This window comes from Danio rerio, chromosome 14 (assembly GCF_049306965.1).
Source record: "Danio rerio strain Tuebingen ecotype United States chromosome 14, GRCz12tu, whole genome shotgun sequence".
Taxonomy (NCBI): domain Eukaryota; kingdom Metazoa; phylum Chordata; class Actinopteri; order Cypriniformes; family Danionidae; genus Danio; species Danio rerio.
In genome coordinates, this window is record NC_133189.1 from 1,216,733 (window position 1) to 1,244,722 (window position 27,990).

The 27,990-nt window shown below is 36.3% G+C and overlaps 2 protein-coding genes and 1 long non-coding RNA gene across 4 annotated transcripts in view; 2 read left to right on the plus strand and 1 right to left on the minus strand.

Moving 5' to 3' along the window:
- tcof1 (treacle ribosome biogenesis factor 1) lies at positions 1-12,415 on the plus strand. Of its 2 annotated transcripts, XM_002664257.7 has the most exons (9): positions 1-249; positions 2,638-2,693; positions 2,826-2,857; positions 3,572-3,655; positions 4,107-4,159; positions 4,617-4,788; positions 7,128-8,342; positions 10,629-10,720; positions 11,929-12,415. In XM_002664257.7, the coding sequence occupies exons 1-9, from the start codon at positions 133-135 to the stop codon at positions 11,992-11,994; spliced, it is 1,887 nt and encodes a 628-aa protein (XP_002664303.1). In that variant the 5' UTR covers positions 1-132; the 3' UTR covers positions 11,995-12,415. The 2 variants fall into 2 exon arrangements, with proteins under 2 accessions (XP_002664303.1, XP_021336753.1); XM_021481078.3 differs by lacking the exon at positions 3,572-3,655.
- Positions 3,287-27,990, minus strand: part of LOC141377651 (uncharacterized) — a 57,764-nt gene continuing 33,060 nt past the window's right edge. The window contains exon 4 of the long non-coding RNA XR_012390135.1: positions 3,287-4,798. This is a non-coding gene — a long non-coding RNA (uncharacterized lncRNA). The remainder of the gene's footprint in view (positions 4,799-27,990) is intronic.
- Positions 17,430-27,990, plus strand: part of f8 (coagulation factor VIII, procoagulant component) — a 35,595-nt gene continuing 25,034 nt past the window's right edge. Inside the window, exons 1-9 of the mRNA XM_009307649.5 lie at positions 17,430-17,608; positions 18,006-18,103; positions 20,270-20,392; positions 20,912-21,124; positions 23,480-23,653; positions 24,343-24,567; positions 24,751-25,006; positions 25,465-25,639; positions 27,494-27,581. Of these exons, the coding sequence (XP_009305924.2) occupies positions 17,460-17,608; positions 18,006-18,103; positions 20,270-20,392; positions 20,912-21,124; positions 23,480-23,653; positions 24,343-24,567; positions 24,751-25,006; positions 25,465-25,639; positions 27,494-27,581 (1,501 nt within the window). The 5' untranslated portion in view covers positions 17,430-17,459. The remainder of the gene's footprint in view (positions 17,609-18,005; positions 18,104-20,269; positions 20,393-20,911; positions 21,125-23,479; positions 23,654-24,342; positions 24,568-24,750; positions 25,007-25,464; positions 25,640-27,493; positions 27,582-27,990) is intronic.

Below are 27,990 nucleotides of genomic sequence, written 5' to 3' on the forward strand. Positions count from 1 at the left end.
GAGGTCATGGGTCAGAGTGCAGGAATGCGCATGTCGCTGCTGAGGGAGAGTAGCGGAAACAGAAACATGCTGCAAAGTTTTACGTGTATGTTTACTAAGTGTAGTCGTTTTTAATTATTCACCAGCACAAACATGAGCTCAAATATTACAGACGCCTCGCAAAGCGAGCTCATCAATTTAATATACCATCACTTAAAGGACAACGGGTACAAGAAGGCAGCGAGGTCGCTAAGAAAACACGCGCCCCAGGTGTGTGCATGTGTATAATTATGTGTTGCAATTTGACTATGACTGTGTTGTGCATGCTTTGTATATAATATATATCAGAATAAAGCTTTTAGACTATTTCATTAGCCGGAATTAATGAATGAGTGAGTGTTTACACTGTAATCACTGCCAGTCAGTACAGCAGCTCTAATGCAAGAGTTTCCTGACATTTATATCTGTGCATTTGAAATATCTAGTGCATGCTAATTAACTTTGTTCTGTGTTTACTGACATTAAAGGGTACCTATTCTGCCCCTTTTTACTAGATGTAAAATGCATCTCTGATGTCTCTAGTGTGTGTGTGTGTGTGTGTGTGTGTGTGTGTGTGTGTGTGTGTGTGTGTGTGTTTGTGTGTGTGTGTGTGAAGTTTCAGCTCAAAATAGCACACAAATAATGTTTTATAATTCTCTGAAACTGACCCTTTAGGCTTTGATCCTAATTGTGGCGTTTTGGTGACTGTCGCTTTAAATGCAAATGTTTTTCTCAGATGAGGGCGGAGCTACAAATACATGCGAGTCAGCATAGTGGTAGAATAAACAAGACTACCATTCTTCCATATGCTAATGAAGGGGAAATGTTCACTAGTGGGCAGGGCTTTCCCTCAGGGTGCGATTTCCAGGGGGGTTTGGGGGGTCTGAACCCGCTTGCTATCTCTTAACAATCCCCCCACCATTCATGTTTACCCCAAAAATATTAATTTTAGCGGGTTGAAACCGCAAATCTCTAGAGCACTGAAAGACAGTGGCAGTGTTTACAAAACATGTCACTTTATAAAAAACGTTTGTAGGTGTTTATAAACCTAAATGCACAGTTTGTATTTTACCATACACTGGCTCGCACATGAAAGTTAAACTGTAAAATAAAAAATATGTGCAGTCTTTCATGGTTATCCATTAATGCAGGAGAGCAAACCTGACACTTGTTTATTTAATATCCCAAATGTCATTGAGAACCACTCAATATCCCTCAAAACATTAAAAACATAACAAGTTTGATTAATAAATTAGATGTAATTGAATTACACATATAATTTTGGTTCACTGAGGCACATTACCGAACATAAACCGAAAAACTTGACCCCCCCTTATTGCTCTTGTTTGCTATTAGAAGCTACTTATATTAAATAAAATCAAGCCGTATCATCCCCAGAACCCCTTCTTCTCATCACATCACCCCAGTCCTGCAGCAGCTTCACTGGTTACCTGTTCATTTTCCAATTGACTTTAAAATCTTGATGTTAATGTTCAAAGCCATCCACAATCTCGCCCCTCCATATTTGTCTGCCCTCATCCACATTTCTGTTCCTTCTCGCACCCTGCGATCTTCTTCCTCCCTTCTCTTGTCTGTTCCCTCTTCTCGTCTTTCAACTATGGGCATCAGAGCATTCAGTCGCTCTGCTCTGCGGCTTTGAAACTCACTACCACCTGCCATCAGAAACACTGACTCCCTCACACTGTTCAAATCAACACTCAAAACCCACTTATTTAAGATGGCTTTTAATAATACTTAATTTTATTTGCACTATTGCTGTGTATATTTTTTATTTCTCTTGTTGTTTTATTGCTCTTGTTGATTGTATGGTGTCCTTGAGTTGCTAGAAAGGCGCCTTTAAATAAAATGTATTATTATTATTATTCACACACTGCTTACACACAACTGGCTTTAAACCCCTTATAAAAGTAATTTTTGCATAATAGCTCCTCTTTAAGTGCTTTTAATGCACTTATACAAGCACTATATAGGATTTAAAGACTTTAATTTTTTTCTCTTAGGACTCAGTACTAATAAATAGGTGTAAAAGAAGTTCTAAAACAGCATTATTTTATTGGGGTAAAGTTGGTTTTATATTCATACATTCCTTCATTTAACAATCCCTATATTGTTTACCACTCTAATTTGAATATTGGGTCTGAAATTGCATTACAAATAACCAACATTAGCACTGTTTATGTTGCTGTTACGTCCCATTCACATGGGGCTTCTGCATCAACGCTTGACTGAAGGCGTGTCTGAAGTTGGGCCTGAAGCGATCGTCATAGCAGCGACAGCCAATGAAATTCAATCAGCAATAGGCCACTGTCTAGCTGGTGTATTTGCATACAGCGATCTGATTGGCTGACGCTTCCGTTGGTGCTTGAAAAGTTTAACTAGTCCCAACTTCTGCAGTGAGCAACACCTCTGAAGCGGTGCCGACAGATCCACAATGGAGTTCGGCAACGCCTGACGTCACTCAATCAACATTATTTCATCCGTATCTAAAATTAGAATGTTGCCAAAAATAACCTGCATTTATTATGATTTCTTTGTCAATACAGTCATGTTTGTAAATGTAATGTTCATTAATGCACGTTCATTGTGATTTGCATGCAGGTTGAGACCAATAAAGTGAAGGCCTCCCTGACTGACATCTTTAAGAAGTGGGCCAGGTAACAGCATGCATATTTAGTCTCATATATTATCATTAGTTTCATATTAATTGTATTATATTAATTGTTAATTGAAACATATTAATATAGTTTCATATTAATTGATCATATTTGTCTTCCTGATGTATTCAGCTCAGATGACGACGCTCCTCCAGTGCCTTCTGGTATGAGAATACACTTGTTATTGTTTATCACCTGCATGTGTTTAAGGCCTGTGATTGTGTGAGCATTTCAAGAGCATTCAGACACAGGAAATTACAACGTTTGTGGCTTTAACAAAGAGTAATTGTATTTAACTATTTGTAAAATGAATTTGTATAATTATAAATGATGAATTATTTACCTGTATGTATATAACAGAATATTGCAATTTTTTTTTGTCTAATATCATGCCGCTGTAAGTACTGTAGATGAAAATGTACTGCCCATTTTGACAGAAAACACATTTGTTTGCCTAATTATTAACATTTATTAGAGATGTTCATTTAAGTGCTTTTTTTTAGTATGTTTCTAAAAACTAAATTATTTAAAATAAAAAAACTAATTTATTTTTTCCAGTACATAATATTTTAATAAATATTAATTTCTTTTTTCTAGTTATGGTAAGTTATTAGACAACAGTGGTTTGCTCTGTGGCCAGTTGGAAAAGAGGATTTCTTAAGCGGGCAATAATACTTACCTTGAAAATTATATTAAATACTTTCCCAGTCAAATGAAAAGAAACAAGACCTTCTCCAGCAGAAAAAAAATTAAATATTGTAAAAACAAAATCCTCGCTCTGTTAAACAGCACTTAATTAATAAAAAGAATAATAATTTTGTCTTTAACTTTAAATATAAGAACTGGCATATTATGAAGTTAAACCTGAATCTGTGCAGGTGTTCAGACTCCTGAGCTGAAGAGTCCAGTGAAGAGAAAGACTGGAGCAGGAGCCAAATCTAAGAACACATCTCCCTCTGCTGGTACACGAGCAGCCAAATCACATTCACTTATACTGGGGTGCTGTTGAATGCTTGATTCTGATTGGCTGAGCAGCATTCTAAAGTGTTCGCTTATTGTCAGATAAAGTAGTTCCGGCAGGTTTTGAGTGCATGATTAGAAATGAGGCGGAGGACAACAATAAAACTCCGCCCCCTACTCAATATTCAGTTTTAGTTGGAAATGCATCATCACACTGAAATATAACTCTGATATGGTCAGATTATGATTAAGGAATACCAAAATAAACCAGATTAATTGTTCACTTTAAGACTAACAATGTGCGCTAGCAACATAAACATTGTAAAATTTAGATTTCATGCAGATTTTAAGAGATTAAATTGTTTATTAATTATACAATACACTTCAAATGTTGACTAGTAATCAATTAAACCTTCTTCACGTTCTTTATATTTTTTATATGTGTACATAAAGGAAAAAAACCTGCCAGCAGCAAGAAAACATCAGGATCGGGAAACAAATCGCAGGTATTTAATTTAATCTACACACTGCAAAACTATTTTCTTACTTCCAAAATATCTATATGTTTTTTCTCACGTCCAAATACATAAAATCAAGAATCAAGCAAAAAATATAGTCTTGTTTTCTGAAATAATGAGTCAAAATAAGTGTATTTTTTTACTGAAAACAAGCAAAATAATCTGCCTGAGAGGTAAGGGATATAATTTTATGTCAAAGTGAAAAACAAGATTATTTTGCTGACCCCATTGTCACTTGTTTCACTTGTTTCAATGAATATCTCACTTAATTTTAACGCATTCATTCTGAAAACAAGAGAGTATCTTTTGCTTGTCTAGAAAATGCTTCTTGATTTAAGAGGTTTTAGATATTTGGACTAGAAACAAGACAAAAACTCAGAGTAAGAAACATGTTTTGCAGTGCAGTGTTTTAATTAAACTCCAATGGCCTGATTCTCTTGCACAGAAAGAAAAGACGAAAGGAAGCAAGAAAAAGAAAGAGCCGAAGAAAACAAAAGTGTTACCCTGTGTGGATGTCTCTGCGATTGCATCGGTCTCTGCTGCTCCAGGGAATGATTCAGACTCAGACACCAGTTTAGATTTGGAGAAATGGAGGAAAGTGGCGTCTCAGTTATCAGGTGAGACCATCTGTAGAAACACACAACAGGATATCAGGTGCATACCGTCATAAATTCACAGTTGAAGTCAATATTATTAGTCCTCCTATATATTTTCCCCCAATTTCTGTTTAACGAAGATTTGTTCAACACATTTCTAATCATAATAGTTTTAATAACTGCTTTTTAATAACTGATTTATTTTCTCTTTGCTGTGACAGTAAATAATATTAGACTAGATATTCTTCAAGACACTTCTATTCAGCTTAAAGTGACATGTAAAGGCTTCACTAGGGTAATTAGGGTAAAGTTAGGGTAATTAGGCAAGTCATTGTATAACAGTGGTCTGTTCTGGAGACAATCCAAAACTAATATTGCTTAAGGGGGCTAATAATATTGACCTTAAAATGGCTTTAAAATAATTAAAAACTGCTTGTATTCGAGCCCAAATAAAACAAATAAGACTTTCTCCAGAAGAACAAATATAAGAAATAGGGCTGCACAATATATGGTTTCAGCATTGATATCGCAAGGTGTCCGCATTAGTCACATCGCAGGATATGCAACATTGTGTTGGGATTGGAATTGAGTTTACATGAGATTTGTGAGTCACTGCAACGTATAACCATAACAGAGTGGAACTTTATCATGTGCATGTGTTTTTAAAAGGCATTTCAAGAAAGTGTAAAGCATTCAGGCACAATAACATAACACTTGTAACTTTAATGAAGAAAATTTTTACTGATTTATTAATACAATCAAGACTATTGGTAAATTTCTGGGCAACACCTGATGGTCATGCTTTATATTAAAGAGACAGTTTACCCAAAAATGTAACCAAGAAGCATTTTCTATACAGGCAAAAGACATTGGGCCCTATCATACACACGCCGCAGTGTGGCGCAAGGCGCGGCGCAATACTTGTTTGGTAGTTTCAGCTTGGCGCAAGAGTGGTTTTGAGCGTTGCGCTACGCTGTTTAAATAGCAAATGCATCAGCGCTCATTTGTGCGCACATAGGCGTTCTGGTCTAAAAAGGGAGGTGTTCTGAGGTGGACCGCTGGCGCTTTGCTATTTTGAGAAACTATAATAGATTTTTCATTAGACCAAAACTAACCCAGTCTAAACTCCAGTGCAGAGTTGTGCCTCGCTTACACACTGCTTAATACACACAAGAGAGCAATAGGCAAATATCTTTACATATGAAAAAATGTAAATATTAAGGATATATATAGGATATAATAAGAATAGATATAGGATATAAATATAAAGGATTCAAATATTACAAAACATATTATTTTCTAGCCTACATAAATATGAAAAACCACTGCTTTATGTCTTCTTCATCTCGGGAGGCTTTTTCAGTTCATTCATAACAATTTAATTTTGTATAATGTTATTATTATTAGCAGTATTATTTATTATATCCATATTTATATTTGTTTTATTAAAAACAAGCTTAGATTTGTCCACCTGTCAGGTTTTAGACCATTTGGGCACAGCATGTGTTTTAGGATATAACTCAGGTTTTTGAGCTCATTTTGTTATTGTTGTTCATTTATTCGTTTGCTGGAAATTAGAACTGAATTTAGAAATAGTTTTGAAATGAATATTTGCGCTTAACAAACGCAATTAATTATTTATAGACTAATTGATGTCTGTGTGTAAAGGTTTCCCTATCCAAGAGCGAAAGTGAAAGTAGATCCATTATCTCTCATTCTCGCGCAGTAGATGCTCTGTTTAACTGTTTTCTGTTAAAAAACTGTTAACTGTTTGCTTGTGAAATGCTCAGTTTTTCCACTTAGTCTTACTTTGCGCCCTGTAAATAGCGAATTTACGATATTTTTACGCTAATTTACGCTAACTCAACACTTTTAGACCATGCGCCGCGGCGCAAAGCGGATTTTCCCGTCCATAAATTAGCAAAAATGCGTTCTGACACGCCCTGAAAACATTTGCGCCCTGCGTTTTGCGCTCTGCGCATGGACTGTCAAAATAGAGCCCATAGTCTTGTTTTACGAAATAATTGGGCAAAATTAGGTGAGTTTTTCCTTACAACAAGCAAAATAATCCGACAGTGGAATGAGTAAAGTAATAAAGATTATTTAGCTTGCTTTAAGTAAAAAACTCACTTTATTTTGACTCGACATTTCTCAAAAAAAAGATTTTTGGTTGTCTAGAAAATGCTTCTTGATTTAAGAATTTGTAGATATTTGGACTAGAAACAAGACACAAACTATGGCTAAGAAAAGTTTTTGTAGTGTATACATGTGTATTTCCCTTTCGTTTTGAGGCTATTCATATTTTTCCATGTTTTTAATCACACATAATATGATTATTAAAGCTTGCCTGTCATCCCCAGATGCTGATAGAGCCAAGATGGACGTTCTCTCAATACTGGATGAATCTGTTGTCTCAACGACTAGGAAATCCACAGCAAAGAGAAAGCCGAGACAGCCAGCAAAGGCCAAAAAAGACCCAAAACCAGCCAATAAGGGAAAGTCAAGTACACCAGTAAAAACCAACAACACAGCCAAACCTGAGGACGTTCCTGCAGCATCTACACCTCAGTCAGACGAGTCTAAGAGCGAAGACGCTGCAGTCATTTCCCAAGTTAAAACACCACCCAAAAAGACTGTAAAAAAGCTTAATAGTAGTGTATCAGGGATTGACGTGGCCGAGGCAGCACATTCAGTACAAAATAAAACGAATATATCTGGAGGATCAGACTCAGAAGGGATTAAGAGTCCTAAAAAAGTTCATTTTAAATTATCTGATAGTGTTTCAGAGCAGTGTGAGAGCCCTAAAATAGCTCAGACTGAAAATGGCACGTCAGAAACACCGAGCATTGTCGAGACTCCGTCTAAAAAACATAAGAAGAAGAAAAGCCAGCCTGAAGCTGGAGATGCTGAAACCAGCTTAGATATTAAAGAGGGTACGAATGGTTCAAGCAAAGCACTCAGTGAAGAAACCAACGCTGAGCAATCAGAGACACTTTCAAGGAAAGTGAAGAAAAGCAAGAAGTCTAAAAATGTTGATGAGACGCTGAAAACGGATGTTTCGTCTGTGATTGAATCCGCAGATTCCTCATGTAAAAAAGATGAACTGATGGTCAATGAAGAGCTTGAAGAACCAGTCCAATCTGAAACGCCATCTAAAAAAGCTAAAGCCAAGAAAGTGAAAAGCTCTGAAGATCCCGGTGAGCTGGAAACACCGCTTAAAAGGACAAAAACAGATGCAGATGTGCTGCAGTCGGACTCTACTAACAACTCCTTGAAGAAGAAGAAGAAGAAGAGCAAGACAGCTGCTGATGGTGTGGAGATCCAGAATGAGATATCTCCAGATGGAAATGAGGACACCTCCAGTCAAGAGGTCAAAACAACAAAAAAGAAAAAACACAAAATAGAAGAAGAAGAAGCCGCAGTGGAGGAAGAGCAGGAGGAGGAGGAGGCTGAGCCCAAGAAGAAGAAAAAGAAGAAGAAAGTCAAAGAGGATGAAGATGCAGAGCCTGCTCTTCAGACTCCAGAAGAAGAAGAAGCCGCATCTGTTCCTGCATTAGTCAATCCGAAGAAAAAAAGTGAGTAATTAAAGATCTGGGGTCCGTTCTTCGTACGTGGATTACTCAGTTAGCTGGATTTGGATGTTGACTGTTTGACACGATCCAGGATCGTTTCGTTCTTCAAAGCTGATCCGAGAGTTGTTGTCATAGCAACAGTTCTGCTGGATCAAACCTGCTTGGCAGCAGGCTCAATTCATATAAACAGAATTAGACCGGCTCAGTTCATGCAAAGAAAATACTGAAAGTGTGTGCCGAATGCTGATATTTTCTTACAGTATAGTTTTATACACTTGGGAAAATAGTAACTATTTTTAACTGAATATATAAAGTTATGGTTATTAACAAAATAAATAAAGTTATACATATTAATAAAACGTATGCAATCTGCACCCCTGAAATGAAAGTACAGAGACTGCCACCTGGTGGTGCAAAGAGAAAACTTATTGATATGAACTTTTTAGATCGCTTAAGAACAATTTGTGTATAATAGAAATGCAAAATATGTGACTTTTAAAAAGCAATAATACATGCAGTCATGAACATGTTTTGACAGTTAATATGCCGGTGATTTGATGCTTCACAAAAGTTGCAGACGCCTTTACCAATATCAAAGTGCCTGTGTAAACATCCAGTTATTCTTTACACCCATTAAAAAAATAAAGAAAATATTTTCTAAATGTAGTACTAAATACACTGATATGCATTATATCGTAACGATCATTTTAACACCTCTGCAGTTTCTGAACTCAAATTATGTAAATAAAAATAATTGGTTAAAGACACTTATGACTTTATTCACATGTCCACATACACAAAGAAAACCTAATAGACTGTCTAATTGTAGGATTAAGTGTAATAAACTAATTCAGAATCTTAATATTATCATACTTGGTTAAAATCCCTTTGTTGTAAAATATAAAAAGCAAACAATAATGTGTCACATTAAAAGGAATTTCAGTAGTTAATCATTTAAACAATTAATAATATAGCTATAAGTTGATTATCTTAACTGATATATATATATATATATCTGGTTATAAACCACTATCTTCTACTAAACTTTCACAACTGTTAGTTATATATACATATATACTTACTATTATCTATTTTTAATTAATTAATTATTAATAGTTAATTTGTTTCTATTGCTAAATTTTGGTTTAAAAACAATATATTGCTTACTTTAACTTACTACAGTATTAAAAGTGGGAAATCATTAACTAAAAAGTTATTAGAAAATTAAGCAAATACACACTATTTAATCGCTTAAGTAAAGTATTAATATAGTGTTATATATTTATTACATGTAAAAAGATTTGTATTACATATAAAATGTATTATTGCTGCTATTAACTTGCTATTATTTCCTTCATTATAAATGAACCCGTTATAAATTAAACCTGTACAATTTAGATCGTTTAGCAAACGAGTATCTGCTAAAATAACTCTGTCAGATAATAATGACTGATCATCGATGATGACTGATAGGAAACTGTTCAGTCTATTATACTGAATGGCGATCGGAAACAACACTCCCCATTCGCCCGTCTCGATCGCAGTATTTGTGAAATAAAGTAAAGTAAACAATATTGTTTATTGTGTGGAATGTTTATTAACCATATATATCAAAATATAACGATGACGATGTCCAGGAAGTATAATAACATTAACATCTGTCGAAACAATATATGGTTTGCCTAGATTGTATGTGTGAAACGTGTGTGGTTCTGCGGGCCTGCAGCTGGATATTATTGGTGGGAAGCACTGAAGATCTTATTATTTTGTCTTTTGTCTTATAAGAATACTTAAATAAAATTGGCTCATTTTACAGCGTCTTTAGAGTTAAACGGGTGAGTTTAACTAATCAGCTAATCTCCAATTCTGGCAGGAGCACTTTTAGCTTAGTTTAGCATAGATCATTGAATCAGATTAGACCATTAGCATCTCCTTCAAAAATGACTAAAGAGTTTTCGCATTTAAAGCTCGACTCTTCTGACGGAAAATGAAAAGTTATTTAAGAAACTATACTCTCACTCCTCTGTAATAATTAAGAACTTTGCTGCCTTACCATTTTTGCTGCTACATTTTAAATGAGATGCTAACGGTCTAATCTGATTCAGTGATCTATGCTAAGCTAAGCTAAAAGTGCGTCCGCCATGCCCAGAAATCAGCTGAATGAATTCAACAATGCTAAAACTCCACAGTTTAACTATAGCCTATTTATGAAAAAAAAGCGGAGTGCTCCTTTAATTGCATCGCATTGTGGTGTGCTTGCTGAAATAATAATCCTGAACTAATTCACAGAGAAGAAGAAAGGGAAGGAGAGGGAAGCAGCAGAGGAAGATGATGCATCTCCTGTATCTGCTCCGCCTGAGGAGGTGCAGATTCCCAAAAAGGTATTATTGCACTGTTAACATTCACAAATACACTTGGAGAAATAGATCTGCTCATGCACAGAACAGGACTTGTATTCACAAAACATTTTATCGTACCATTAAGCTTTCCCCTAAATATAAAAATAAATCCAAACATAATATAATAATATAATGTAGATCTATAAAACCTATTCACAAATCTGCTGAGACAAACCTTTACTGGGGAATAGAGAAAAGTCTTAAGCTGAGCGTGAGGGAGGGGTTGAGCATGATGCTTTTGATGATGTCATCATGTTCATTAACTATGCACAGAGTGATTGGCTGATGGGGTGATGATAAATACATTTTGTAGTGAATTGAGTTAAGTTGACTTAATTAAACATGCATAATGTTTTAAAAAGATTATACAATTTAGAAACAAAAATATTAGAAAGGAGTTGAGGAAGGTTTATTTCCAGACCCTTTACATTGTCCGTTCCTCACTGGTGAATGATCGTCTCAGGCTAATTAAGCATCTTTATATAATCTAACTAAGAAATTACTGAAGGTATACAGAGATTGGGGATATTTATATCTTTATATGCAATTAGTTTAATATATTGGATGGTGCAGTGGTCAGCACTGTCGCCTCACAGCAAGAAGGTCACTGGTTTGAGCCCCGACTGGGTCAGTTGGCATTTCTATGTGGAGTTTGCATGTTCTCCCCGTGGGTTGCCGTGTTCCCCCACAGTCCAAACACATGTGCTATAGGGCAATTGGGTAAACTAAATTGTCTGTTGTGTATGAGTGTGTATACTATGTCCTGGTCCTCCAGGTGGTGGGTTGAGCTAATGACCCACTTAATAAAAAATGAGATGTTACACAACACTAACATGGTGCGGCTAAATATCAACTACGATAAAAACGGCCCTGGGAGTAAGTATAATATATACTGTTATAAAGATATTAATGAGTATCAGGATTTCCAAAATTACACATTTTTGCTCAGTTTGGACATGTAAATAAAATAAAACTAATATGATCCATAAATGTATTGCGATATAAAATCTGATCAACATAAAACACAAACCTTTTAGTATTTTCTAAACACACCAAATATTTCACATTTTCTGTATGTTTTAATGCAATTGCGCTGATCGTTTACTTTTATATTTATTTATTTATTTATTTAAGAATTCACTGTGATTGTTCTGTGATTAAATGACTTTTATTGGTCTTTTATCGTCCAGAAAAAGAAGTCATCCAAGGAGAAGCAGCTCAGTAATGAGGAAGATCATGGACTCAACAGCACATAACAGATGGAGTAGACTTGATCTCCCCCTGAGGAAAAACTGATGAAATAATCATAATAATAGTGACTTAACATGAATGCATGCTCTGTCCACACTGTCTGGATCATGGGTTCATATGCTTGTTAGTCAGCATTTGAATGTTTCATATTTTGTATGGAGAGCTGGATTTTAAGAGAAATCTAGTTTTGTTTAGTTTTTTTTATATTTTTATAACTGGACTTTCTGAAATTAAGAAGGGTTTTTTGCCTTTTTTTATTCTTTTAAAACTTTTTATGAAAATAAAATATGAAACCCATGAAAATAAATCAATGTTTTTAGGAAAATGTAAATGATGTATGACTGCTTAAGGCACTGAATTCAGTCGTTCTGTGTTCAAATATGGTCATTTTTGGTGAATTAAAATACAAATGAGATGTTTTATTTATATTTGTGTCCCATCATTCTTTGCACTGAAATTCATTGTATTGAAGCGTATGTGTTGACATGTTTCCAACTTTAAAAAAGACTGGAGGGGAAAATATCAATACTCAATATTTGATTAATAACATGCATTGCTAAGAACTTACTTTGGCTATATTTAAAGCGGATTTTCCTATATATTTAGATTTTTTTGTACCCTCAGATTCTAGAGTTTCAAAAAGATGCATCTCGAACAAATGTTTTTCAATCCTAACAAACCTCAATAGAAAGCTTTTTGATCAACTTTCAGACGATGTTTAATTCTTAATTTCCAAAACAAAGTACCTTGTATATGTGGTTTGGTGTTCCTTACAGTATTGTCCAACCAAACCAAGCAATAGCAATGGAAATGACAGGTCTAGCATCAGTTTTTGAAGACCTCCTAGATTAAAACTTGATCAGAAAAGGAAAGCATTTTTATAATTGATGCTATCATGACCTTATTACTATATTTACATCCAAGAAATTAAACAATCCAATGTAGGAATAATTGAGGAATTTGCAAAATACATGTAATTGAATTCCTCAAAACTTCAGGAAAGATTGAGATTTCAGATTAACTATATTATTGCCAGTCCTTGCTAGAGAGGATGCAGCTGCGGCCGGTTTTAGTTAATATTATTTATTAAATTACCCATTAGATTGTACTTTATTAACGTATAGCCCCAACCAACCATAAACCTGCTCCTCACAGTAATGTAAAAAATATATAATTAGTGTTGTACAGTATTACAAAAATGATGCTATATTAATGTGAGTATCCGCAGCTGTATCCCATCTATACATATGGGTTTAAGCGAGAAACCATGCAAACGTTGCAGTTTTACAATGTTTATGTGACTTTTTAATGTCCACACGGTGGCACTATTACCTCATATCTCTTGCTGATGTGCAAAGATACAATATTAGTTGTACCTGCAGATGTATGAAGTCTTCTTTTGCGGCTGATCTTGGCCGACTTCTTGACAAAACAACGCCCATCACACTAAAGAAACAGAAATTAAACCCTAAATTCTCGTATAAATGCCGTTAAGTCGTGTTTTATAGCTTAAATGCATAACTAGACGAGCAAAAACGTTGTGGTGATGATTTATAGATGAAAACCTTGTGGTAAATGTTGAAAGTCTTCTGCTTTTGTGGCTAATCCTGGGTAAGTTATTGATGCTGCAAGCCATGGTTTCCTCATCATTTACACAAGAGAAAACAAAGCAGATGATTTACTGGAAACCTACCCAGATACTCGTCCTAATGAAAGGCATTGGGAGGTTTGTATTTTATAAACTACATGCAAAAACTCTAGTTTAGAGCAAGTCCTTTCAATAGTCTTTGTTTGGATTAAGTGAAAATGCGCCATTTGTGTTTACTCTCCCGCGCAATTTTGAATAACGATATCCCTCCGCTAGTATCTATCCGCGCTTTCATCAGCTATGGTGATCCGCTCAGCAGCCAGTCAGTGTTTATTCACATCTTTTAAGGTAATAACACAATTTAGCAGAAAATCCCATACCGAGTAGTATATGAGTACTATTATTGACCAAATAGTACTTGGGTTGGGTTGTTTTAACCAAACATTAGATAAAATAATTGAATTGCTTACTATTAATTACAAAATAGTACTTGGGTTGGGTTGTTTTAACCCAACATTTGGTCAAATATAAAGAGATCATCCACTGAGTAAAAATCTAATTGAAAACAACGCTTTAGCAGTTGTGTTTGTCCATATTTCACCCAAGTATGGATCCTGGTTTCATCTTCGTGTCCTGGTAATACATGCGTTGGACTGGAGCAACTGATATTCATTAGTGGTGAATAACTACTGAGAGTTTTCAGGTGCTGTCTGGGCCTTCAGTGCCTTTTTACAACTTCCTTTCTTCATATGTTCAGTGCTTTTAGGCTACATATAACTTAATTTCCAAACTATTTTAGTTTTGTTTTATTTGTATGCATGGGATACTTTTAATTGATACTGACATCTGCTGAACATTCCGAGTCAACAACACCTTTATAAATATGTTTTCTGACGTGTTCAATATTTATTTCACCCTCTGTACATACATAAATGAGTACACCCTGTTTTGAAAATTAATATTTCTATCAATTTTCTCAGTGCATGTAAACTATTTAATACATATTTATATTCATTAGATAATTTTTAACACCAGTATTTACATATTCATCATCATTGAAAAAAAAGTTTGGTCACTTAACATCTTAAGGAATATAAAGATAATACACTTAAATTCAAATGAGGTATTCCAAAACAATTGTACAAACTACAATATTTAAACAAAATGTAATATTGTTTTGCTTGATTTTTCCTTTATACAAAAATTTTATTTCATATTTTTCGCTAACATCATAATTTTGGTGCACTAATTTTTGCACCATGATCTTGAATTTTTAATTTTTTTTTTTAGATTAGATCCATTTTTGTTTTTGGTATGACTAATCTAATGTATATGCACAAATCTATAATTGTAAAACATCCTATAAAAAACTAAGTGGATTTAAAAGAGAGAGATCTGTGAGGGGTGAACTCTTTTATGCTGAGCACTGTACATGAAGGTCCAAATCAATAAACAACAGCCGAAAATAAATGAAGTTCCAAATCTATATTCAGGGGAAGCCTTATAATACCGATGTCAGTTACTTTTGTGATGTGTGTATAAGCTTTATTACTGTACTTCTCTAAGCGTTTCTCACCTCATAGCAGCTTCACACTGGAGCCCAAGCCCCGGGTTCGAGACTCCTACAAAGACCAGGTTTGTTTACCCTCATCTATCAGCACAGAATGGCCGGCCAACTCATTAGTGGAGAGAAACTGAGAACAAAGGGAAACTGGATCAAAAGAACTAGAACTACACATGCACAGCAATTACAAAACCTACAACAATATCCCCAAAATAAATAATCGGCTTAGACTTTATTTCTCAGGAGTCACCACAGTGGAATGAACCGCTCTTTTTGAAACATACAATAGCTAAGTGTATTATAGTGTAAACAATATTGTATTTACACCTCTTTGTTAATGAATGCTGTACTGATAAACTGTAATACATAAACTGTAGTATACTTTAGTGTTTACAACAGTAAATTGTTTTTGTTTTGTACTATACCCTGTAGTTTTATTAGTTTTTTACTACAGTTGTCGTGTTACCATAGCAACTGTTGAATCACCACAACAGATCAATTACTATAGTTGTTGTGTTACCATAGCAACTGTAAAATCACCAAAACAGATCAATTACTATAGTTGTCGTGTCACCATAGCAACTGTAGAATCACCACAACAGATCAATTACTATAGTTGTCGTGTCACCATAGCAACTGTAGAATCACCAAAACAGATCAATCACTACAGTAGTTGTGTCACCATAGCAACCGTAGAATCACCACAACAGATCAATTACAATGGTAGTTGTGTTACCATAGCAACTGTAGAATCACCACAACAGATCAATTACTATAGTTATGTCTACACATTATGTCTTTTTGCGTTCTTAAGGGGACAGTACACCCAAAAAATTGAAAGCCTCTATTAATTTCCATTTAATCATGCTCAAGTGGTTCTAAACTTAAAAAAATATATGTTGAACACGGAACAAGATATTCTGAAGAATGCTGGAAAAAAAACAGCCATTGACACCCATAGTAGGAAAAAAAACGTCCACAAAAACTTGGTTGTTTTTCTTTGTGTTCACCAGCAGAAAGAAACTCAAACAGGTTTGGAACAAGTAGAGGATGAATGAATGATGACTGAATTAATGTTTTTGGGAGAACTGTCCCTTTAAAAAGCATATACTTCTTCATTCTTATACATATACTACTTCTGTACATGTACAGAAAGATTTTAAGAATTGGTGCTGACAGCAAACCTGCATCCTTTCCCACTCACATCATTCTTTCTATATGACTCAAACACTCTTTATTACTCATGATTATCTGGAGTGGTTTAGCTGACTCACTTCTCTTCACTGGTACATATCTCACAGTCATTCATTCATTTTCTTTTCAGCTTAGTCCCTTTATTATTCAGGGATCGCCACAGCAGAATGAATCGCCAACTATTCCAGCATGTATTTTATACAGCAGATGCCCTGGGTTCCAGTTGCAACCCAGTACTGGGAAACACCCATACACACTCATTTACACACACACTCACGACAGCCAATTTAGTTGATCAGTTCCCCTATAGCGCATGTGTTTGCAATGTGGGGGAAACCGGAGCACCCGGAGGAAACCCAAATTAAAACACGGGGAGAACATGCAAACTCTACACAGAAACACCAACTGACCCAGTCGGGACTCGAACCAGTGACCTTTTTGCTGTGAGGCGATCGTGCTACCCACTGCGCCACCGTGACGCCCCAAAACATTCATAGCAAAAAAAAAAAAAAAAGACAATTTAAATAAATAATAATAATAATAATAAAACAAAAATAGCTATAAAAACAACAACAATTAATAATAATAATAATAAAAAAGAATCATACAATATATATTCAGAATAACTAATCAAAATAAGTCTATAGACTCTATATTACTCGGATTGTACTCTGTTTATTATAAATTAGCAAACAAATGGCAATCTTTTGTTGACATGCTTTGTTGGATTAAAAATGGCTTTTATCCTTTTCAGCTGGTAATAATGTTGATGTTTTGACTGTTAATTTTGGAATAAAAATACAATTTTTAATCTCTCTTTGTATAAATTCAATACACATTTGATTTATCAACATAACAGATGTAATGCCAAAGCATTTGCGATGTTTACATGTAAAACAATTACAGTGATTGTGATGAAAATAAATTAATTTATAAAAGTATTAATAATAATATCTAATAATAATACAGATTATATTAAATAATCAACATTTTCAGATGCATTTACAGCAATCTAGAATTGTGTGTGTGTGTTCGTGTCTCTCGCTGGCTCCTCCCTCATCAGTTAAATGAGTCGTGCAGCCGCTCAGCATGTCATTCAGTCAGCGTGTGTTTGTGTGTGTGTGATGAAGACTCTTCTGTTCCTCCTCCTCCTCTCCGCGTGTCAGGAGTATTCGTGTGTGTCGGCTAAAACTTTAGAGTTCTTCATCGCAGCGGTCGAGACTAAATGGGAGTATGTGTTTACAGACACAGCAGATCCAGCCGCAAACCAGAGGTGAGCGAGTCAATATTATTATGTGCTTCTGCTTTGGAACAATAACTCTTGTGGAAAACCACAACAAAAATAAGCCTGGACTGAACTGAGATTAATTGAATAGCCAACATAGGCTGTATTAGTCAAAATAATTAATGATTTTTTCTTTTTATGCCAAAAATGATTCAATTATTAAGTACAGATCCTGTTTAATTAGGAGATTTATTCAATTTCCTAAACTGTAAATGCATCAAACTAATTTTTCCAAATTCCAGAGTTTCAGATATTATTTAGTCTTATTTATTGATCCAGCTTTTTTTGTTCTCCATGGTCACATAATTAACATTTAGCATTGCATTTTTGCATTGCATTATGTAATAAACATAGCTAATAATGACAGCTTATTAATTTCTTACAGGAAGTTTGCATCTGGTGTCCAGAAGTACACCAAGGCTGTATATACGGAGTACACCGATTCCACTTTCACTACACCCAAGTCAAAACCTCCATGGGCTGGTCAGTATAACTTACTCAAATATATATGCAGTACACATTATATATTAGAGAGAGAAACTCAATACCTTTTAAGACCTCTTTTAAGACTCTTACCATACATTTTAAGACCTTATAACCACTTTTTAAGCAGAAACACTGGTGATATTTTAGCTTACAGTATATTTGCTAAATATTAATGAAAGAAACTAATCCAAAACTAAAACAGGATTCATATACTGAATAAAAATCAATGAAATCTAGTTAATTCAGCAGGATGGCGCCTCTAGAACTGCGGAAATAATGATGTTGCATTGGTTACTGTAGTAAAAAAGCAGCATGTTGTCAAATCTAGATTTGGGCATCCTGATATTCGCAGATTTAATTCAGGCAAACTTTACCATACAACCATACACTGCATAATCAGCACAAATATCAAATTGAAAACCTTGCAAAATAGCATTTAAGACTTTTTAAAGACCTTAAATTCCTCTAGATTGATTTATCAACTTTTAATAGTTTTTAAATCCCCGCGGACACCCTGAATATAGAGATAGTTCTCCCAAAATGCAATGGTTTATGGACCCTTGTGCCATTATAAATACATGTAAATTGTCACACAGCTGTTTACAATCAGGTTTACAATGTTAGTTAACATACCAGCACAAACAAACAATGCAGAACACATCTATTATTTATTAATCTTTGTTAGTTTTAGTGAAAATAAAGTTAATTTTAACTCCCAGTGCATTTACTATTGTTTGTTGTATATTTGATGCATTAGTAAAATAAAAAAAATAAAAAAACATACATGTATTGTTCATTATTAGTTCTCGTTAGTAAATATATTACTAACATTTTTGTAAAGTGTTTTTAAATAAATAGGTAGGTTTTGTAAGTCTGTTTATGAGCTATAAATAAAGAAGTTTAATTGAACTGTAATCTACGGTAATCTGGTTAATGTTGCTAATTCTATAATCAATTTTTTGTTTTTATAAATTTCAAACTAAATTATTTAAAAAAACTAATTTGTCAATGAATAAAAAATAATAACATAATAAAAAATATAAATATATTATAATTTGATATATAAATATATTTAAAAAATAATAATAAATAAAAAGCGATACTGATATTCTTTGTATTTTATTTTGTAATTAAAAGTTTGATATGAACCCCCACAAAAATGCAATATTTTTATTTTTATTTCATTTTATTTAAAAAATGGCATTAAATGCAGATATGTTTACAGCTCAAATACGGTGTATAAAAGTTATGATTGCTACATAAATTATTGAAATTAGTACACACATTCTGAATGCATTGTGCACATTAAACAAGTAAATGATAGCAATGCTTTCCCAGAGATAGGTTGCAGCTGGAAGGGCATCCGCTGCGTAAAAACTTGCTGGATAAGTTGGCGGTTCATTCCGCTGTGGATTAATAAAGGGACTAAGCCGACAAGAAAATGAATGAATGAATGAATGATAGCAATGCAATTAATTAGCTGTGCTTTTCTTATAGCCAAAGCACTAAATCGAACATAATACAATAATTAAAATACTAAATGATTCAATTAAATTTGAAAAAAAAAATCATATTTTTAATAAAAGTACAGCAATAGTAAATAATCTTAGGATGAAAACACTTTCCAAAAAATAATAGTTACAACGATGAACCCGATGATGACAGGATTTTAATTTTGGTGTGAACTATCTCTGTAAGAATGTCTACACTGTAAATATACCCGTAAATTAGCAGTTTACAGTATTTTGTGAGTCTTGTTTTTATTTTCCCCCATTTATTTCTGCTTTTGACTTGCATTATGGGATCTTGATCAATTTTGCAACAACTTTTAACCTTGAAAAGTGTCTCTTATGAGCATGTGTAATAGTGTCCAGATTGTCTGGGTTGGTGATGTATGTGATGCTACAGAAACCTTGTAATAAACTGCAGCACATTCTGTTATTTCACAGACTCATATCTCTAAATATGATTATTTCTTATACATTATATTAATTTAAACCACTAAAATGTCAATAAAAGAGTTGAATTTTTAACATCAAAGGTGGAGAGAGAAGAGTTCAACATCCCATAATGCAATTCACAACCTTAAACACACAGAAAACTGTTCATTAACAGACGATTTTACAGTGTGGATGAGTTTATTAATTATTGCTTGTGTTTCAGGCATTCAAGGCCCGACTATCAGAACAGTGGTGAACGACAGGGTTGTGGTGCACTTCAAAAACTTTGCATCCCAATCCTTCAGTATATCTCCCATCGGCATTCCCTACTGGAAACAATCAGAAGGTAATAATAATGCATTCATTAATTTTCCTTCAGCTTAGTCCCTTATTTATCAAGGGATCAACACAGCGGAATGAACCACCAACTCTTCCAGCATATGTTTCATTTAGCAGATGCCCTTTCAGCCGCACTCATTCACACACACTCATACACTACATCCAGTTAAGTTGATCGGTTCCCCTATAGCGCATGTGTTTGGACTGTGGGGGAAACCGGAGCACCCGGAGAAAACGCACGCCAACACGGGGAGAACATGCAAACTCCACACAGTAACACTAACTGACCCAGCCAGGGCTTGAACAGAAAAAAAGAAACAAGCAAGATGACTAAATGGCAGATTTTTTATTTTTGAGAGTTCCCATCCTTTAAAGCGCATGTGATTTCCCATTTAACCCAGCATTTAGTAAGTCTGTGCTTACCCACAAACCTGACAGCAACATCCTGAGAGTAAAGCAACATCCTGATTGGCTTTAAAAGCCCGTAATGTGTACAGATATAGCTCAACATCCTTCTGCTTTTCAGGCGCGGGATATGAGGACTCCAGCTCTTTTCAGGAGCGTGCGGATGACTCGGTGCCCCCTGGTGGCTACTATAGATACGTGTGGGACATTTCTCCAAACTCTGGGCCGACCACATCTGACCCAGACTGCCTGACCTACATCTACTCATCACAGGTGGACATCATTCGAGACTTCAACAGCGGACTCATCGGCGCACTGCTCATCTGCAAGACAGGTGCTTCTCTCTCTGATATACAGCGGGGAAAATAAGCAGTGTTGGGGAAAGTTACTTCTGAAAGTAGCGCATTACAATATTGAGTTACGCCCCCAAAAAGTAACTAGTTGTGTTACTTAGTTTTGTAAGTAATGCGATACGTTACTTTTGCATTGCTTTTGCATCTTCCATTCTGTTCGTCTTCTGTAGCGCATTTACAATGTAGATTGTATCAAAGCAGCTGAACACAGAAGATCTAGTAAATTGAAACTGTGTCAGGCCAGTTTTCAGAGCTGAAGTTCAGTTTAATTTAGTGTGGTTTAATTTTCACTGCTGAAAGTCCAAACACTGAGGAGCAAATCCAATAGATTTTGGCGTTTGCTTGTATGTATCTGAAGTGTCAAAACACCTCTCAAAGCGATTTTTCCGCATTTTCTGAAAGAAAATCAAACCCGGTTCTAGTTTTTTAATGACGGATGGACGTTTGAGGGCAGTGTGTCAATACGATTGACACAAAATGAGGTCGAATTTATTTTTTAATCTGCAAAAACTACGATTGAAACTTTAGGATTCAGTGTGCAATAACCTTTTATTTTAATGATCTAGGCGCAAAGTCTAAAGCAAAAGCATTAAAGCTGTAGTAGGTGATTGTCTGCAGTTATAAATGATCTAAATGTATTTATATGTATTTTTATATTTTAGGAAAGGCATAAAACTAAAAAAAGTTCATCCAATTAAATAAAGTCGGACCGACATCTCTCATAATTCCGATAAGTAGCCCAATCTGTCTGTCAGCAAATGCAGATTTGAACAACTGCGCAGTCGTTTGTACGCATCTCAGCTGAACATCGCGCGTTCACGAGAGAAAGCATGCGCGCGCGATCGGTGAAAACCTGCTGAATCAAAACTTTTTAAAAACCTGAATCAATATTGGAGTTACCTTTGCATGCTGGAGAAAGGATGACAAAGGCTGAAGGATTTCTCTTAGACAGGTCATGTTCATGTTTTAAACTGTTTATGTAACGTTAGATGTTGTTGTTACAAATGGGTTATATCTTCACCGAAGTGTTGTTCAGCGACTAAAATCTTTCAATGAAAGATTGATAAGACTATTTTCAGTTTCATAAGGGACCTATTACAGCATCGATGATGTAGATTTAATTAGTTTAACAACAGAACACAAGTAAATAGCGCTATTCCGCCTAGTCTCTCCCTGTATTGTTTACCATGCAACTCTAAATATTCGCTCTGAAATAGCATGTCAGTTTTGCTTGCACGCTGCAGAACAAGCGCTAGTCGCTTTTAACACATGAGAGAGGGTTCTTTTGCGGTGCTCGTGTTTCAGGAGGCGTGGCTCTAGACGGCAGGGGAGGGGCTGTGATTCAGAGATTTATGCTAAGCTGTTAGCATTGTGGAAGATCACCTACTGCACCTTTAAGGCAGTGTCCGAATCCACTTTTGCTATTTTAAGGATGGATAAATACGCTCTGCGTATGGTTTAACAGGGCTGTGCTTATTCTCTTAATGAGTTCTGGCTGTGTTTTGAGAATAACCTGCATTAAACCAATCAGAGTCTCATCTCTCATTTCTTTTAAGAGTCAGTTGCATCGCTCCATGGCGCATTTGCTATTTATATGGCGACTTTGTAAGAGTAAAAACAATGCTTTACTAGTGAGAAAACTGTTAAACAGAGCATCTGCAGCGCGAGGATAAAGAACCAGCCTCCTCCATCCAGCCTCTTTACTTTATTCCTTTACTTTACTCCTTTACTTTGGTGTAGTGAGGAAACGGTGGAAACTCACTCCACTGAACACATCCATTAGCCCACATATTTAATCTCCTTTGTTAAGCGCAAAGATTTGCTTCAAAACTATTTCTAAATTCAGCTCCAATCTCCAGCAAAGGAATAAATGAGCAATAATAATGAAGTGTGGTCAGAAAATTGAGTTATATCCAAACAAACATCCTGTTCTTACGCCCCATATGGTGATGCAGACGCCTCCAAAAACTCCAAAAACAAGTTGAAAAGTAATTATTTTTCTTAGTTTTTACTTTCTACACTGCCAAAATCATTCAGCATAGAAGAAAAAGAAAAAAATAATAGGAAATACTGTAAACAAATGTCATTGCTCTGTTAAACACAATTTTCAAAACGGAAATATTCAGAAAGGAATAAAAAAATGACAGGAGGGCGCATAACTTTGCCATGTTTGAAGACATATAACATTTAAAAATATATAAGATGACAGCTATAAGGAGGATTGATTCTGCTAATATATCCATCGGGAAGTAAATTACCAATGACAAGTACATTTAACGAGAGGTAAACTATGTAGTGTTGATTGAGAATGTACTTTAACACTGGCGGTTTCACAGACGCTCTAACCGAGGACAGACAGAGGAGAGTGCCAGAGTTCATTCTGCTTCTCTCGGTCTTCGATGAGAGCAAAAGCTGGTATCAGGAAGTGGGTCGAGCAGAAAAACTGAAGAAAACCTCCAGCACAAACCAGTACCACACCATCAACGGCTACATCAACTCCACATTACCGGGTGAGTTCATGAGCACACTTGCCCTACATCAGCTAATAACAAAAACGCTGAGTTTCATACAATTCCGTCATGTTGTCCCAACACAAATCAATCAAGTTAACCTAATCGCTTTTGCAAATATATGTGGATTGAACATAAAACAATTAAGTTGTCTCTAAAAAAACCCCAAAAACTAATTTAAACAAGCAACAAAAAAACTATTTTCGACATATAAACTATTGCTACACTGACTGACATCAAGACCCATTCATTCATTCATTTTTCGGCTTAGTCCCTTTATTAATCTGTGGTCGCCACAGTGGAATAACTGCCAACTTATCCAGCATATGTTTTATGCAGTGTATGCCCTTCCAGCTGCAATCCATCACTGGGAAATACCCATACACACTCATTCACACACATACACTACAGACAATTTAGCCTACCCAGTTCCCCTATAGCACATGTGTTTGGACTGTGGGGGAAACCGGAGCACCCGGAGGAAACCCACACCAACATGGGGAGAACATGCAAACTCCACACATAAATGCCAACCGACTCAGCCGAGGCTCGAACCAGGGACCTTTTTGCTGTGAGGGGATTGTTCTACCCACTGCGCCATTGTGCTGCCCTGACATCCAGATATGATGGTTAAAATGCACATTCCTTTTTATTTCTCATGAGTAATTCTGTGTTTGTGGTTCGCTCAGGTCTGAGTGTGTGTGAGAAGAGTCCGCAGGTCTCCTGGCACCTCATAGGTCTGGGCTCCAGTCCTGAGATCCACAGCATCCAGTTTGAAGGACACACGCTGAAGGTGTTCGACCACAAGCGGGTGACGGTGGAGATGACACCCATGACCTTCACCACAGCCCTCATGAAGCCCTCGGCCACGGGGAGGTTTCTGATCTCCTGCAGGATCCACTCGCATCAGACAGGTCAGACTCGCTAAACTTACTCGCACTATACTGTCCTAATGAAAGCATTCAAAATCAAGGCATGATCATATTTTATAATATATATATTTTATTTAGTTTATTGTTGCTATCATGTGATACTTCAAGATGAGCATCAACTCAGGCTGATGGAAACCCAATGCATGTCTCTGTGTTGTTCTCCAGCTGGTATGAATGCGTTCTTCACTGTTGAAAACTGTCCTGAACCCGCACCGCTTCCCCTCCCGGACAAGAGAAACGTCAAGCACACTAATGACGATGAGGAGGAGGATGATGAAGACAACATGTTCTCTGTGGTGTTCAAACAAGGAGGTCCAATATCTGTGCTTCGCTCCAGCGCGAAGGGCCGACCCAAAGTGTGGCTCCATTACATCTCTGCAGAGGAGACGGACTGGGATTATACCGCTCAGAGCGGAGATCGGTACGCCTCACAACTCTGACATTACTTTCCTCTTTGCCATGATGACAGCAATATTGGACTAGATATTAGTAGTCAGCTTAAAGTGACATTTAAAGGCTTAACTAGGGTAAAGTAGTAAGGCAAGTTATTGTATAACAGTGGTTTGTTCTGGAGACAATGTAATATTGCTTAAGGGGGCTGATAATATTGACCTTAACATGGCTTTAAAACAATTAAAACTGCTTTTATTCTAGCCGAAATAAAACAAGACTTTCTCTAGAGGAAAAAATATTATCAGAATTACCGTAAAAATTTCCTTGCTCCATTAAATATCACTTGAGAAATGTTTTAAAAACTCTGCCCTCACTGTATGTCATCTTCAAGTGTCATTATCAGCACAGGACCAGGCTGGTCACGTACAGGACAAATCAATGTTCGGGACATCCCACCTGAAACTAACGCTGATGTTCATGCTTCAGGCCTGCATCTTCAGCCGGGTCCGAGTGGTTCAGAAAAGGCCCTCAGCGTCTGGGTGGTGTTTATAAGAAAGTGGCGTTCGTGGAGTACACAGACAAGACATTCAGCGTCAAGAAAACCACCGGGAGAACACTGATCGGTCCCGAGCTCCGAGGGGAAGTGGGAGACAAGTTTCAGGTAGACTTCAATGGATAGTTCACCCATAAATTACACTCTGCCGTCATTTACAGAGCTGTGCAAAAGGCCGCCAATCACATGTGCTGATTTAACAAGGGTTTATATTACTTCTCATTCTCTTTATTAAAATATGACTCATATTTGGGTCAAACATGGCCAAACATAACTGCTGGATATAACAACCTGAAAACACAGGCTCTAGTTGGATTTTTAGGGTCTAATTGTTTGAGACATAGATGGAAGAATGAAGGAAAAATCTGGAGTTTCTGTCTTGGTTTGATCTGCATCTCTGCCGGAGCTGTTGTCAATAATGATGGGATTGTGAATGCTGAAAAGTACAGACAAGCTTAAATTCGTTGTGTGATACCTACTAGAAAGCACCTCATTCGTAATAGTTCAATTTTTCAGCATGATAATGATCCCAAACACACTGCTAATGTCATGAAATCATATCTGGAGAGGAAAAACAGCTCATGACAGTCATGAAATGGCCCCCACAGAGTCCAGACCTGAATATTACATACAATATGTATAGGCAATATGGCGCAGTAGGTAGTGCTGTCGCCTCACAGCAAGAAGGTCACTGGGTCGAGCCTCGGCTCAGTTGGCGTTTCTGTGTGGAGTTTGCATGTTCTCCCTGCGTTCGCGTGGGTTCCCTCCGGGTACTCCGGCTTCCCCCACAGTCCAAAGACATGCGGTACAGGTGAATTGTGTAGGCTAAATTGTCCATAGTGAATGAGCGTGTGTGTAAATGTGTGTGTGGATGTTTCCCAGAGATGGGTTGCGGCTGGAAGGGCATACGCTGTGTAAAAACTTGCTGGATAAGTTGGTGGTTCATTCCGCTGTGGCGACCCCGGATTAATAAAGGGACTAAGCCGACAAGAAAATGAATGAATGAATGAATATAGGCAATATTATAGGCAGTATGATATTCATCTGGAGAGGAAAATAAAGATAGAGCATGCTAAATCCAAGGAAGAACATGCGGAAAGATGCTTGATATTAAAACACATACAAAGCTGTTGCTTGGTGCAAGAGGTCAAGTTAAACACAGAATATTTATGCAAGTGTTTTGATTCAAAAAGTAATTTTATTTTGAATATTGTGTACATATTTCCCACATTTTCTGTGTGTATATTAAATCTGCAAGCAAAACTTGCTCCATAACTTTTAGATAGCTAGATCTGTGCAAAAGTCTTGGGCTCCTAAAGCTGCTGGTGGCTTTTGCACAGCACTGTATATCACACTCTTGTTGTTATTCATTGTTATTCATTCAAGTGAGCTGGATAATGAGCCACAGTGAATTCTAATCAGATGATTTATTTAAGACTTTTACTTGTTAAATCTTAACTTCTGATTGGCTGATGAGCGTTCTAAGGTGTGCTGTTATTGTCATATGAATGCACAGCTAAAGTAGTACTGGCCGGTTTTGAGCACATTACAGCTCCATATCACTCCACTGAAGGATTAGAGTTCACTCACAGCTACACCAGTCAGAAAGCACATCAGAACACGACAGAAGGCTTTGGAGGAGATGTGAAAGTAACTAGTGCAGTTTGAGGAGGGAAAACACCGGACTAATACAACATCTGAGCAGTGGATTTAGCTGTGGTGACCATAATATAATCGGAATAATCATTAGAAATTGCAAACTGAAGGTCACCACATTAGCTGTGCATTATTTTCTAATAATTCACTGCCCTGTAGTTAATTACTCGTTGAAATTAGAGCAAATCTTACTTTGATGAATTGTTAATTATGAAAAAATAAGATGTATGATAAATGTAGAGTGAGTTTGATGCTAACTTTAAAGTCTGATGTCATTAACTTGTCTCTTTTGTTTCTCTCTATCAGATTGTGTTTAAAAATATGGCCAGTCGTCCATTCAACATTTATCCAAACGGCCTGACCAGCGTTCAGCCTCTGAAGACAACAAACAAAGGTATGAACCACGGTGGCTCAGTGGTGAGCACTGAAGAAGCAAGAAGGTCGCTGGTTCGAGCCTCAGCTGGGTCAGTTGGTGTTTCTGTGTGGAGTTTGCATGTTCTCCCCGTGTTAGCGTGGGTTTCCTCCGGGTGCTCCCCCACAGTCCAAACACATGCGCCATAGGGGAATTGATGAACTAAATTGGCCGTAGTGTGTGTGAATGAGTGTGTATGGGTGTTTCCCAGTGCTGGGTTGCAGCTGGTAGAGCATCCGCTGTGTAAAACATATGCTAGAATAGTTGGTGGTTCATTCCACTATGGCGACCTCTGAAATAGAAACTAAGCTGAAGGAGATTGACTGAATGAATGAATGAACCAGTGGTTTTCCTGTTTCTGACAGAAGGGTAACTCATTCATACATTTTCT